The sequence below is a fragment of the Achroia grisella genome, unplaced genomic scaffold, assembly GCF_030625045.1.
Source record: "Achroia grisella isolate CSIRO2021 unplaced genomic scaffold, CSIRO_AGI_Agris_v1 utg402, whole genome shotgun sequence".
NCBI classification, from domain to species: domain Eukaryota; kingdom Metazoa; phylum Arthropoda; class Insecta; order Lepidoptera; family Pyralidae; genus Achroia; species Achroia grisella.
Genome location: NW_026712841.1, coordinates 9,070,458 through 9,084,836, shown reverse-complemented (window position 1 = coordinate 9,084,836; position 14,379 = coordinate 9,070,458). Strand labels below are relative to the sequence as shown.

General features: G+C 33.7%; 1 protein-coding gene across 1 annotated transcript; it reads right to left on the bottom strand.

Annotated features, from left to right (window-relative positions):
- Positions 1-8,843: 8,843 nt before the first annotated feature.
- LOC131844584 (uncharacterized) lies at positions 8,844-14,127 on the bottom strand. Its single transcript, XM_059193502.1, has 3 exons — positions 12,076-14,127; positions 9,821-11,628; positions 8,844-9,561 (listed from the first exon to the last, which is right to left on the bottom strand). Exons 1-3 carry the CDS (start codon positions 14,125-14,127, stop codon positions 8,844-8,846), a joined length of 4,578 nt encoding a protein of 1,525 aa, XP_059049485.1.
- Positions 14,128-14,379: the final 252 nt, after the last annotated feature.

Below are 14,379 nucleotides of genomic sequence, written 5' to 3'. Positions count from 1 at the left end.
ATTCGAAATTACTAATTCATGTGGATTCCCGTTGATTATTTAGTACCTACATATCATTTTCAATGTGGCCAATAAAGTGTATTTTGTTTTCGATGACGATATTGTTACAATAACTATAATATTTGATTTCGTTTTAACAGAACGAAATTTATATTCACAAACTTATCTTCACTCAATATGTGGCTATTATTTTCATAATATACATATTGAGTGAAGATTTAAGAGAGGTTAAATCTTCACTCAATATGTAGCTATTATGAATGACTAGCTATGCTCGCAGTTTCATCTGCGTTATTTATAGCCTACCAGCTACATACCTCGGCTTCTGCGTAAAAATTATATATATCTATGAGTGTGTGTACATATGTATATATATATATAAATGTTTTTCTTTCTTTCTCTAGACTCAAGTTAAGCTAGCTGAAGCTTGTGTTATGGGTACGAGATAACTGATACAAATACGGTTGACTGATAGAGAATGCCATCAAGAATTAAGTCCGCCATGTATAGATTTTTAAAAATATATGTATGTATGTAAATATATGCAGTTCATAAATAAATATCTAAATATATTTTTTTTAAATTGTTTATAAAAAAAACATAATATATAATTAGTTCTTTGAGCATTTTATACAACAGTATATCTTACAAACCTTCTCTGTTGTCAGCTAGGTGTAGATTTGGCATTGGCCCAAATCCGAACCCATTACCATCACCGACGTTAGATGCCATAATTATCCATCCTTACAAAATAGCTACATATTGGGTAAAGATTTAAGAGAGGTTAAATCTTCACTCAATACGTAGCTATTATGAATGACTAGCTATGCTCGCAGTTTCATCTGCGTTTAATTTATAGCCTACTAGCTACATACCTCGGCTTCTGCGTAAAAATTCTGCGTAAAAGAACAGCAAAATCTTATTAATATTATAAACGCGAAAGTTTCCGAGTATATCTTTCACGCAAAAACTACTTAACGGATTTTAATGAAACTTTACAGTAATATAGCACCTAACATATCAATTATGTGTAATGATATCCTCTGAACCACACGATACAGACTTGCATTTCTAGTGTGTGGTTCGCCGTAATGTGTAATGAATGTAAAAGTGTTTTATTGGCCAATAAATATATTATATTATTATTATTATTATATAAGTTATACATGAAAATAACATATCACTACATAGTATAAAACAAAGTCGCTGTCTGCCCGTCGCTATGTATGCTTAAATCTTTAAAAGTATGTATAAATTTTGAAGCGGTTTTTTTTAATAGATAGAGTGATTCAAGAGGAATGTTTATATGTATAATATATATAAAAATTCTGTTAACATGATAATTTATTGCATTACGTAGTTATATATCATTTTCTATTTAGTTTACTTTTTATTATATAACCTTATCTAATTATCTAGCGTATATTGAATGCGTCTATATAATTTAGCTCTTAGGCATACATAGTGTTGGATTACAATCCAGTTCTGTACCGAACTACACGCTCCTATTATATTATTATATTGACTGTAATCTGTTTTGTATGCTAATAAATAAATAAATAAATATACAACCGGGCAAAGCTGGGGCGAGTAGCTTTTTTTTTAATTTATATTAACCGGGTTTTAACACGAATAATTTTATAGCAAATAAAGGTCTACCTCTCTCGACGTTTCGACTAATTTGCACTAGCCGTGGTCACGAGCTGACTGACTCGAGTCTGGCTGTCTTAATATCTTTGTTTGCCAAAAAATTATTCCTGTTAAGACTCCGTTAATAATTAAAATATCGTTGATTATTTTCATTGTCATTTTATTGGTTATTTTTCAAAATTATAAGCTAGAATTGCCTACTTTTATATAAGTCAATTAAATTAACCACGCCGTCTTAATCATTATCTAAATACTTTTAAAATAATATATAATACATCAGTGTAAATTTAAAACTAAAAGGAAAAAATAATTTAATTTATTAAAAAAAACACATTAAAATGTCTTGAAAAAAATTTACATTTGCAATACTACCATTTTTCTATTTAACCGACGATATCCGAGCGACCATCGAAAGCAAAACAGTGCGCCAAACAGCTAGACCACTAAGCACATAACTTCACTTTATGTAATTCAATTTGGAGCCATTGTTTTGTAAGGATGGATAATTATGACATCTAACGTCGGTGATGGTAATGGGTTCGGATTTGGGCTGATGCCAAATCTACACCTAGCTGACAACAGAGAAGGTTGGTAAAATATACTGTTGTATAAAATGCTGAAAGATGTTAGAACTAATTATATACGGTATAATAATCATTCCTATATCCGAAACCTATCCGTATCCGAAATTTCATATCCATAACATCCTTGCTTCTTCTTTTTAAAATCCAACGTTAGTAGGCGCAACACTAAAAAAATTACAACTAACTCTTACTATAGTAATAATAATAATAATCATCTCAGGACAATTCACACAGCGCCATCTAGACCCAAGTTAAGCTAGCTAAAGCTTGTATTAGGGGTACTAGATAACTGATACAAATACGGTTGTCTGGTAGAGAATGCCATCAGGCATTAAGTCCGCCATGTATAGATTTTTGTGTGCAAAAGAATAAATAAATACATAGACATAAATTTTTAAAAAGATAATTAAATAAGAAATTATAACTGATACTTATAAATAGATTTTTTTTGTAAATACATACATATTAGACATAGAAAACGCACAATCATACTCATGTATACAAATGTTTGTGCCGTGCGAAGAACCGAACCCGCGACCATCGGTCGTAAAGCGGTGTGCTAGACCGCTAGACCACCGAGGCCGTCAAACATTTCTACAATTATATATTACAATATACCCCGTATATGTATGTATACCCCGGAACTTATCAGTTCTTGTGATGTCTGTTTGTTTCTCTATATGAAGATATATAGAAGCAACGGAGAGTCCCAACGGTCTGATAACACGTTCAGTATGCCATTAGAGTTGGCCCGGATAATATTTAATGAAAGTGTTGGAACTATTAACTCTTTAAACTTAATACTTAAAGAGTTTTGTTATTTATAATAGTTCTGTAGACATTTTCTATAAGAAGATTAGAGAATATTTTTTTAACTTTGTCCAAATATATCTGTTTATAAATATTGGTTTCTTTTTCCTCTAATTTCTTTTAGTTTATAATATTATATTCACTAGGTTGAGATACATGTTTAAAACTTCCACATATTTTTTAACAATACCACTATTTAATTTTTTTAGTACTTTAGAATCACCTTCCAACAATGGTATTTCCGAACCGATACGATATTGAAACCTTCAAGAAAAGAGCTTATTCCATTTTTAAAATACCACAACACACTTGCAGTTTCCCTGGTGTTGCGGGTGCTCATGGGTGGCGGTAATCACTTACCAACCTGTGCTATAAAAAAAATAATTCTTAGTACTTTAGAATTTTTATACTGCTAACAATGTTTTTCAAATACCAAATCATTTATTAGTATTTCAGTTACATATATCAAGCAAATGAGTATACGAGTGTAAACATATGAATTCATAAAAAAGGGCATATCGTGAATTTAATATTACAATTTAAGCCAACAGAAAATGAAAGCGTCATACGCTAAAAGGAAACGGGGGAAACTAACCGAAAGTTGGCAAAACGAAGTAATAGTATGTACAATAACGCGGAGAAGCCATAAATCTGGAATGCACGAGTGAGCCCGGCCGGAAGGTTCTGTTTTAGGCTTAATGTATTGTCCCATGTTATGAGAAACTTGCTTGTAACCCGTGGATTTATGTCCGGCGGGTTAAGAGTTTTGCGGCTGCAGTTCCTTTTCTGTTTATATTGATATATGTATTGAGTGGTAAATTTATTCGTTTTTGTTATTCCCCAACCTGTGCCCAAAGTTAGGTGACACCGAACTTTGTTTATACAGAAAATAAAGCGTTACCACGAATATTCTGTCAATGTTGTTTCAAACTTTGATATAGTCATACATTACGCCCACGTTTTATTTCTTTTAGAAGAATAAAAATGTATTTATTGTCAACAACAACTGAAATTTATAAAACTACGCAATGTATGAGTAATACTTGTAAGTTTTTAATTGAAAATCTACTCAGCATATGCTGTGACAACTTGACACAGCACTATTCTTCTGTGTATCATAAATTACGCCCACGTTGTGGTAACCATTTTATTTCTTTTAGAAGAACAAAAATGTATTTATTGTCAACAACAACTGAAATTTATAAAACTACACAAAGTATGAGTAATACTTGTAAGTTTTTAATTGAAAATCTACTCAGCATATGCTATGACAACTTGACACAGCACTATTCTTCTGTGTATCATAAATTACGCCCACGTTGTGGTAACCATTTTATTTCTTTTAGAAGAACAAAAATGTATTTATTGTCAACAACAACTGAAATTTATAAAACTACGCAATGTATGAGTAATACTTGTAAGTTTTTAATTGAAAATCTACTCAGCATATGCTATGACAACTTGACACAGCACTATTCTTCTGTGTATGCCATAAGTGACCACAAGGACGGCCGATCCTTTTGATATCATGATATTGCTTATCAACTTTTTCGAATTAAAATTAAAATTTAAGATATCTTTATTCATGTAGGTCTATTATAGATTCTTATGATATATCAAATCTACCGTCAGTTCGGAATTATTTCGAGATGAGAAGAACTGACAAGAAACTCACCTCGTATTCTTTTCAAATAAATCTTGTACATGTTTACAATAATACAGATTCATTGTTAAATTCAAATTTGCAATAGAATTAGTTTACATTTGTTGTTAGCATAGGCTAAAGCAAATAGTCTAATCAGTGTTTGTAACCCGAACAAACCAGTCTACACAATCAGCACCTGTTCACGAGGATAACGTATGAGCCATCCATCATTGCACTCAACCATATTAGAGGGAGCACATTGACACAGCCCACCACGCCGCTACAGGTTTGAACTTTATAGCGAACATGACTGTTTCAAGTTACATCACTACGTCATTTATAGTATTTACAGCATAAGCTGTAACAATCACAGTTTTCCCCCATTACAAAATTAATCAAAAAATTAACCCTCGTTTAGTATTACGGGATTGTTAGTAATGTGGTCTGATGACGCCATAGATAGTGAACAGTCTGTTGGTCGTCGTGACCGGTAAGATTGTAGTCGATATGGATTGAAAGGAGCTCTAATCAGAATCTAATACAGAAATATACTTTTAATGTAGTATTATTAATTAACGACAGGTTAATTGTTCTGTCTGTCGTAATTATTATCTTATAAGTGGCCAGCACGCAAGTTCTCCCTGGAAATAATCGTGATAAATTGCTGGTAATTTAGTCGTGATGGGGTAACTGATCTAACTTCATACTCATCTCTCCACTGATCATCCGGCAGCGTTAGCATAGGCGGATGTACCATTCCTTGTTATCTATTAAAAAACCGTTGTTTAATTTTGGATTTTCTTATTTATTATAATAATAATCTATATATATATAACTCAAAGGTGACTGACATAGTGATCTATCAACGCACAGCCCAAACCACTGAACGGATCGGGCTGAAATTTGGCTTGCAGGTAGATGTTATGACACAGGCATTCGCTAAGAAACGATTTTGATTAATTCTACCCCCAAGGGGATAAATAGGAGATGAAAGTTTGTACGAAACTTTGTCAATTTTAAACCGATCGGGCTGAGACTTTGCATGCATATAGCTACTATGACGTAGGCATGCCCTAAGAAAGGATTTTTAATAAATTCCACCCCCAAGGGGATAAATAGGAGATGAAAGTTTGTACGAAACTTTGTCAATTTTAAACCGATCGGGCTGAGGCTTTGCATGCATATAGCTAATATGACGTAGGCATGCCCTAAGAAAGGATTTTTAATAAATTCCACCCCCAAGGGGATAAATAGGAGATGAAAGTTTGTACGAAACTTTGTCAATTTTAAACCGATCGGGCTGAGGCTTTGCATGCATATAGCTAATATGACGTAGGCATACCCTAAGAAATGATTTTGATAAATCCTTATTCAGATATTAATTAATTACATTTTACATTTCTTAACATTTATATATATATCTATCTGTTTGCTAACAAGCATAGGCATAGGTTGGACGGGCCAACTGTCTCCAGTGGTCTCGATCATTTGCTAACAATTGATTGTTCTAGCCCAAGTACCACCTGCCACTACTTTGTTATCATCTATTCATATTCTGTACTGTCTTCCTGTTCTCCTTTTCATATCTTTTGTGTACCAATGCCATATTGCTTTCTTAGTTAATACACTCTATACTAAATTCAAATGTCAAAAAGATTTTTTTATCAATAATCTAAACTTTACTAATTGTTATTTAATATTAACCTTACTTGTTTGTGACTAGACATAGTTGGATCGGTGGTGTAGTGAATTAGCACCTTACCTCCGATGATCGCGGGTTCAATTCCTAGAATAGCAATACACCACACCAGGTCTTGTGCTGAAAAACAGCGTTGCAGCGCTCCAGCCGCTGCAGCATTATGCTGAACACGGACCTATTCGGTAGATGCTTCGACAAATATACGCATTCACGCACACGCGCACACAAGTAATTTGTAATTTTATAACAATAAATGGTAATTTTTTTTTTATAATTGTTGCAATGATTGAGTTTTTTTTTCTTTGTTTGTTTAATGTGTTATTTAGTTTTTTTTAACATCTACTAAATAAATATAATTTCATTTCATTTCATTCATTAGAGCATTATGCATGAGAATAACATCTACACCGATACAAACATTTTCTATGTATTCTATGTTATATTATGTATGTACATGAAAAATATTTAAAAATAAATAAAAAAAAATACTCCTCCTCACTCAGAAAACTGTGCCGTGATGTGTCTGCACTCCAAAAGCGGGGTAATGCAAGGTGTCAGCCTACTAGTGTCACCAGAACTTATGTTTATTTTATGTTTCAGTGTGTAGTTATGTTTGATGTTTATTTATATATGGTAGTATGTCGTAAATATTTACTCTGTGTTATCCCCCTAGTTTTATGTATGTATGTGTATTATTATTATTATTTTATTATATATGAAGGTATCCGCTGAAAACCAGCGTCGTGGCACACCGTCACGACACATGCTGAGCGGAGACCTATTTGGTACTGTAACAATTAATAAAAAAATGTAAATTAAAATTTAAAAATTATTTTCAGTGTACCAAATAAACAATTTTCTTTCTTTCTTTCTTTAATAATTAATAAAAATTCAAGGGATCTTACCGGGTTTTAGTTTAACCGTGGACAAGGCGGTTGAAACACTGCCGAAATATCGGGAACTCAATAAAAATAAAACGTGGTAAGATCCCGTGGAGATCTTTGGGGGAGGCCTATGTCCAGCAGTGGACGTCTTCCGGGCTGCGATGATGATGATGATGATGAAGATCCCGTATTATTATTATTATTAGTATTCTTCTTGTTAACCAATTTAGTGGCAAAGTCGAAGGCACGTATGAGCCTACTAAGTCAGGTCTGTGGAGCGCCATATACGTACATTTGCGGAGACAGCAGTTCTCTAGGGACTATCACGAGAACGCCACTATTGCTTCATATTTCAGTAGGTAATAGGTTGAGATTAGGAAGGATATGCTTTACGTTCTATTTTTGAAATCGGTACAGAGGAAAGCAGAAGTTTTATAGCGGATAGAAACATTAAACAGTGCAATCTATACTATTATTATAAAGAGGTGAAGTTTATTAGGTTCTAGGAAGATAATCACTTGATCTACTGAAGCAATTGTGAAATTTCTTTTAGTCTCAGTGTAGTAGAAAAGACGAATGTCTTAAATTATTAATTTCTGTTAATTAAACCACAGATAACATAATAAAACCTACCAGTGTACTCGGAATATTAAAAAAAAAGTCTTCAATAAAAACGTTCTGCGTATTTAATGAAAATTACTATGTAGGTACATTTACATCTCATAACGCAAGTTAAATTTGATATTGTTCTGTGATATTGGTATGAAAGCGTCATATAATTTGGTATATTTTATATATCTTTGTTATGTAACAAATCAAACCAAATCAAAAATATTTTTTTCATTTTAGCCGCTTATGAACGTAAATTTTTTTTATTAACGTTTGTGACAGATGGAATGTATTAAAGGCTGGTTTAAAATTAGACACGTTTCTAGGTGAGGTAAAATATGTAAAAGGAAAGAATATGGCATTAGAAAACAATCGGTAAATAAAAACAGAATGTCAAAATATACAATTCAAAAATATATAAAAAACTTATAAAAACTATCAAAAAGGTTTTATTCGCAAATTAGTGACTCTTTTAAAGAGTTATTTGTTTTTACATTGATTTATTAAATAATTAATATACTATATTTAATGCTGTAATTATGACCTGAACTGTACTAGATCTTGGACCCTATAGGTAAATGAAACCCAAGGATAGTACTGGATATGTGTATATTGCGTTTTAAGAATGTATTCCTCTCTATTTCGCTCACTGACTACAAAACGAATTATAACTATAACATAACACAAAAATATCTTGCCACCGCGATGTAGAAATTATACATAAATGAGACAGCGACATCTAGTTTACTTTTCGGAACTATTATATTGTGCTCTTAACTAGATTAGCTGAAACATACCGCCCACCAAGGACATGCTGAAGAAATGTCCTTAACTAAACCGCTGAACATAACGGAAACTATAAAAGTTCTTGGTGAGTAGTATTACAAAAAAAAAAAATTTTAACCTACAAACTAGAAAATATAAAAAATAATCTTATTCTAGGTACTTAAATATTAACAATATCATTCGTTTACTGGCAAAATACATAATTTACTTGTAGGTCTTTTTAAAAGAGATTTCTCAGTACGTAGTGTGACCACCCGGGTTAAACCATCAGTACCAACGTGTTTTTGTTCTACCCGGCCAAGTAACCAGCGACCAGGAGGTAATTCATCTTCTTTGACTAGAACTACGTCTCCGACTTTAGGTTCTGGTACTTGACGAGCCCATTTATACCGATTGAACAACGTACTCAAATATTCCGATGACCACCGCTGCCAGAAATTCTGTAACATTCTTTGTACTAGTTGCCATCGATTCAAGAAACTTATTTGAGAAAGTTGATAGTCATTATCAGGAACGCCTACCAATGGTCCCCCAATCAGAAAATGTCCTGGGGTTAATGGCACAGGTACATCATAATCATCACCACTTATAACTGTCATTGGTCTGGAATTCAAACATGCTTCAACCTGCGTCAGGAATGTACTTAATTCTTCATATGTAAGAGTGGACTCACCAATGACACGTCTTAGATGGAATTTGGTTGAGCGCACGACACGTTCCCATATCCCGCCAAAATTTGGAGCGTGTGGTGGAATGAAATGCCATTCCGTGCCCAAATTCTCCAAATGTTCTGAAATTTGGCTTTGGATTGCAGATAATTCCTTTAGTTCTCGTGCGGCTCCAACAAAATTAGTGCCATTGTCACTCCATACTTGATTGCAGATTGATTGCACACTTGGACACAAAACGTCTAAATGCAGCTAGGAATGCTTGGGTACTCATATCACTCGCTACTTCCAAATGAACAGCGCGAGTTGACATACAAACAAACACGCAAATATATCCTTTATAGGCTCGATATCCTCGGCCCTTTGTAGTTTTTATATTGATCGGTCCTGCATAGTCTACACCACTATGTATAAATGGTCTTGATGGTGTACACCTTACACTTGGAAGTGAACCCATTAACTGATTGGTCACCTTTGCATTATACCTGACACAAGTAACACAATTGTGTACATGCTGTTTGACTAAACTTTTGGCTCTGACAATCCAATAAGCTGATCTCAAGAAATTGAGCATTAACTGAGGACCACCATGTAAAGTACGGGAGTGAGCACTTGCTACAATAAGTTTAGTGAGGTGATCATCATGAGGAAGAACTATTGGATGCTTCGTATTATCTGGAAGTGCTGAATGCTGAAGTCGACCACCCACCCTGATTATATCATCATCGTCAAGGTAAGGGCACAGTGATTTTATTTTACTTGTTTTATCCTTTATATAGCCCATTTTTGTAAGTTGTGTGTACTCTTCTTTAAATTCTCTTTTTTGACATTCTTTTATACAACATTTTAATGCTTGATCTATTTCTATCTTTTTCAGGTACTTAGTTCTATTACTTTTTTCTTTACTTATAAATCGTTTACAGTATGCTACTACTCTTAGCAGCCTGTTTAAGGAGGAAAACTTACTCCAGGGAGATTCTAATTTTTCTATTGTAACATGAGATTTAATACATTCTTCTAAAGTTATATCTGTATTTTTTGGACGATTATATACAATATTTTTACTTCGCAGAAATTGTGGTCCTTCAAACCACTGACTACAGTCTGCTAGAGAGCCTGGTTGAATTCCTCTGGAGGCGCAATCTGCAGGATTGTCTTTCGAAGATACATGCGCCCATTGGTCCGAATCAAGTGTGGTTAAAATCTCGGACACACGGTTAGCCACAAACGTTTTCCACCTTGATGGATGACTATTTAGCCAAGCTAATACGACAGTAGAATCGGTCCAAGCTTGCACAGATTCCTTCGAAATGTTTAATGCTCTTGCTGTTTCAGCTAATAGACGTGCCAATAGTAATGCACCACAAAGTTCAAGGCGCGGTATACTAATTTGCTTAATAGGTGCTACTTTAGTTTTGGCCACTAGCAACGATACACTAATCTCTCCTGTACTACTGACTGATCTTGTATAAATAACTGCAGCGTATGCTGACTTCGACGCATCGCTGAAACCGTGAAGTTCTACCGAAACATCATTTCGTGTTATGCCTAACCATCGAGGGATGCGAACTTCGGTAAGTTTTGTGAGCTCATTTCGGTAAGTATGCCATTCTTGTTGTAGAACGGTTGGTACTTCCTCGTCCCATTGCATTCCTGTCAACCAAAGCCTTTGTATGAGTATCTTTGCTAATATTACCGTAGGTGCTATCCATCCCAAAGGATCATACAATTTCGCTATGTCTGATAATATGTTTCTTTTCGTTACAGATGCTGATTTTGGAGGCAGGTGCACCGAGTACTTGAAGATATCGTCGGAAGGAGACCAGGTAAGTCCTAATATTTTTGTAGTATCGAATATGTCCTTTTCTTTCTTGTTTTCTATGTTCTCTTCTACTTTATTCTTCTCTTCTTTATCCCCTGTAGTCTCTCCTTTTCCCACATATTTTTCTTCTCTATTATTACGCTTATTTTCACCTTTCTGAAATACCTTTAAAAGGTCTTTGTTGTTAGTGTTCCATTTTTGTAACTCGAAACCACCTTTGTTCAATAAATCTGACATTTCCCTGTATAATACCTCTCCATCTTGTACTGTAGAACAGCCTGTCATTAGGTCATCCATATAAAAAGAATTTGGTATTAGTTCTGCTGCTAAAGGATAATTTTCACCTTCATCTATAGCTACTTGATGTAATGTCTTTACTGCCAGGTAAGGTGCCGAAGCAGTCCCAAACGTGACAGTAATTAACTCATAATCTTTTATTTCGTCCTCAGGCTCGTCTCCCCATACAATTCTCTGAAACATAATATGTTCTTCTGCAACTCTAACCTGACTATACATTTTGACGATATCTGCGACGATACAAATGGGATGTATTCTCCAACGAGTTACGATATGACGAAGGTCTGATTGTAAGGTAGGTCCTACCATCAAAGTCTCATTAAGGGAAATGTTGTACTCATATTTGCAGGAAGCATCAAATACTACCCGCACTTTAGTGGTGGACTTATCATCTCGAACGACAGCATGATGTGGTAAGTATATTCCTTTAGTTTTATCTCCTGTTTTTACTTCCCTCATATGATTTAATTTTAAATATTCATGTATAACTGATTTATATTTTTCTTTCAGATTTGTATCTTTCATTATCTTCCGTTCTAATGCCATTAATCTATTCACAGCTATATCTCTACTATTACCACCTACACACGAGGGGTTCCCATCTCTAAAGGGTAAGTTTACCACATATCTTCCGTCCTTCGTCCTTTTTGTAGTGTTTGTAAATAGATTTTCGCACTGTTGCTCTTCATCAGTAAGTATTTTTTCACTTTTATTAGATAATAATTGTTCTTCTATTTCCCAGAACTTTTTAAGGATATCATTTTCATTAACCTGCACATGCATAGTAGTGATCTGTTTTGTACTATTATTAATTTTATTTTGATCTGTGTTTTCAGAGTGTACTGTACCAGAGAGAATCCAGCCTAATCTAGTGCACTGTGCTACAAGTGATCCAGTTTGGTTCTTTTTTATGCCTTCTTTAAGTACTTTGGCATAAACATCTGCTCCAAGTAAGATGTCTATCTTATTGGGCGCCTTGAATTGTGGATCTGCCAATGGTAACTGTTCTAAAACTGTCCAGTTTAATTCTTCGAGTTTCCGTTCCGGTAAGTACGAAGTAATATTTTTCAGGACGTATGCATTGACGTTAATCTCGAAATTAACATCGGTTAAGGACTGTAATACGATTGATACCATATATCTGGATACAATATTTTTATTGTCACCGAGTCCAGACACCGTACCGTTAATAGGTGTTTTCTTTAATCGTAAGAATTGAACTGTCGCTTCTGTTACAAAGGAAGCTTGAGAGCCCTGATCTAGTAAGGCTCGTAGAATTTGAAAATTACTTGACGCAGACTGAACTTTCACTAAGGCTGTCGCAAGTAATACTTGTCTCAGTTTTGTGATCCTGGTTGTGGCAAAACATGAAACTAAAGGTGTACTGTTATTTGAAGAAATTGTACCTTCCGAAGAGGTACTTGGTTTGGGATTATGGCTAGTGGACTCATCTGTCTTACATCCTGAATCCGAATGTAATAACGTATGATGCCTCTTTTTACATACACGACAAGATGTTGGTTTGAGACATTGAAGCGTTGTATGATTTCCACCAAGACAGTTATAGCAAATTTTATGATTTACTACAAACTGACGCCTCTGTTCATAGTCTAAAGCAATGAATTTCTTACAGAAGCACATTTTATGACTATCGGAACAATATTCACACTGAAAATTAGAAAATGAATTCGTTTTACGCGTTGCCAACATTACCTTGGTATTAGATTTTTGTGAATATGAACTATTATTTTGTACTGGTACTTTTTTAGACTCAATACACTCTAAGGCTTTGAAACGACTTTCAACAAAGTTCTTGAACTGATGCAACGTTGGCAATTCCGTACTTTCATCACTTGAAACCTTCAGTTCCCATTGTTTACGGGTTTCCGGATCAAGTTTGTAAGTTACAACATAAATTATTATAGAATCCCAGGTGCTCACATCTATCATTAAATTTTGTAAAGCATGCAGACACTCTGTAGTAGTGTCTAAAAGGTCTTTTAGTGCCGAAGCGGACTCCACAAACATTCTTTTTTGACTAAACAATCGCTTAAAAATACAATTTGATAAGTACTTTTTATTGTTATATCTACTTTCTAATAGAGACCAACATTGACTATAATTAGAGTCCGTTATAGGAGTATGCCGTATTAATTGCTCGGCTTCACCAGTTAAATGACTTTTGAGGTAATGTAATTTTTGCACATTATCGAGAGTATTATTATTATGAATGAGCGATATAAACAAATCTCTGAAGCTATTCCATTCAGAATATTTTCCTGAATATAAAGGTATTGAAATTTTGGGTAATTTTATAAGAGAACTGTTATTACCTTTAGATTGGTCACTTTTATTTGAATCAGTTTCTTTGATTTTAACTGCTAATTTGTTTGAGGTACTTTTTAATAAAGCGCGATATTCCATATAAGTTTCTTCAACACTATCATAAATTTCATTTTTAAAATACTCGTTATTTTCTATTTTATCATAGTATTCTTCTAACAATTTATAATGATTCGAACGAAAAAGTAACCAGTCTTTATCTAAATTATCTGCTCTAACTTCTACATACTCTAGAGTAACTCTTTGTTTAGGTGACTTATTAAAATTTACAAATGCTTTTTGAATAGACTTTTGTAAATTAACTTGTATCTTAATAAGACCTTCTGCCATGTTTACTTAACTAAATGTACTGTACTAATATAAACAAAGATGTATTTTATCGAATTTGAACTATTTCAATTCGCAAAAAATTTACAAGTTGAAGAAAATTCTTAAAAATTTTACAAGTGTTTGACACAAAATTAAAAATCGGGCATAGGTTCCCAGTTCCCTCGTTTTTTCTTAAATTATTCTAAGTCCTAAATTCTACTCTAATTTTACAAAGTTAATGTTCTATTGAAAATTATTCTAAGTTACTATTTT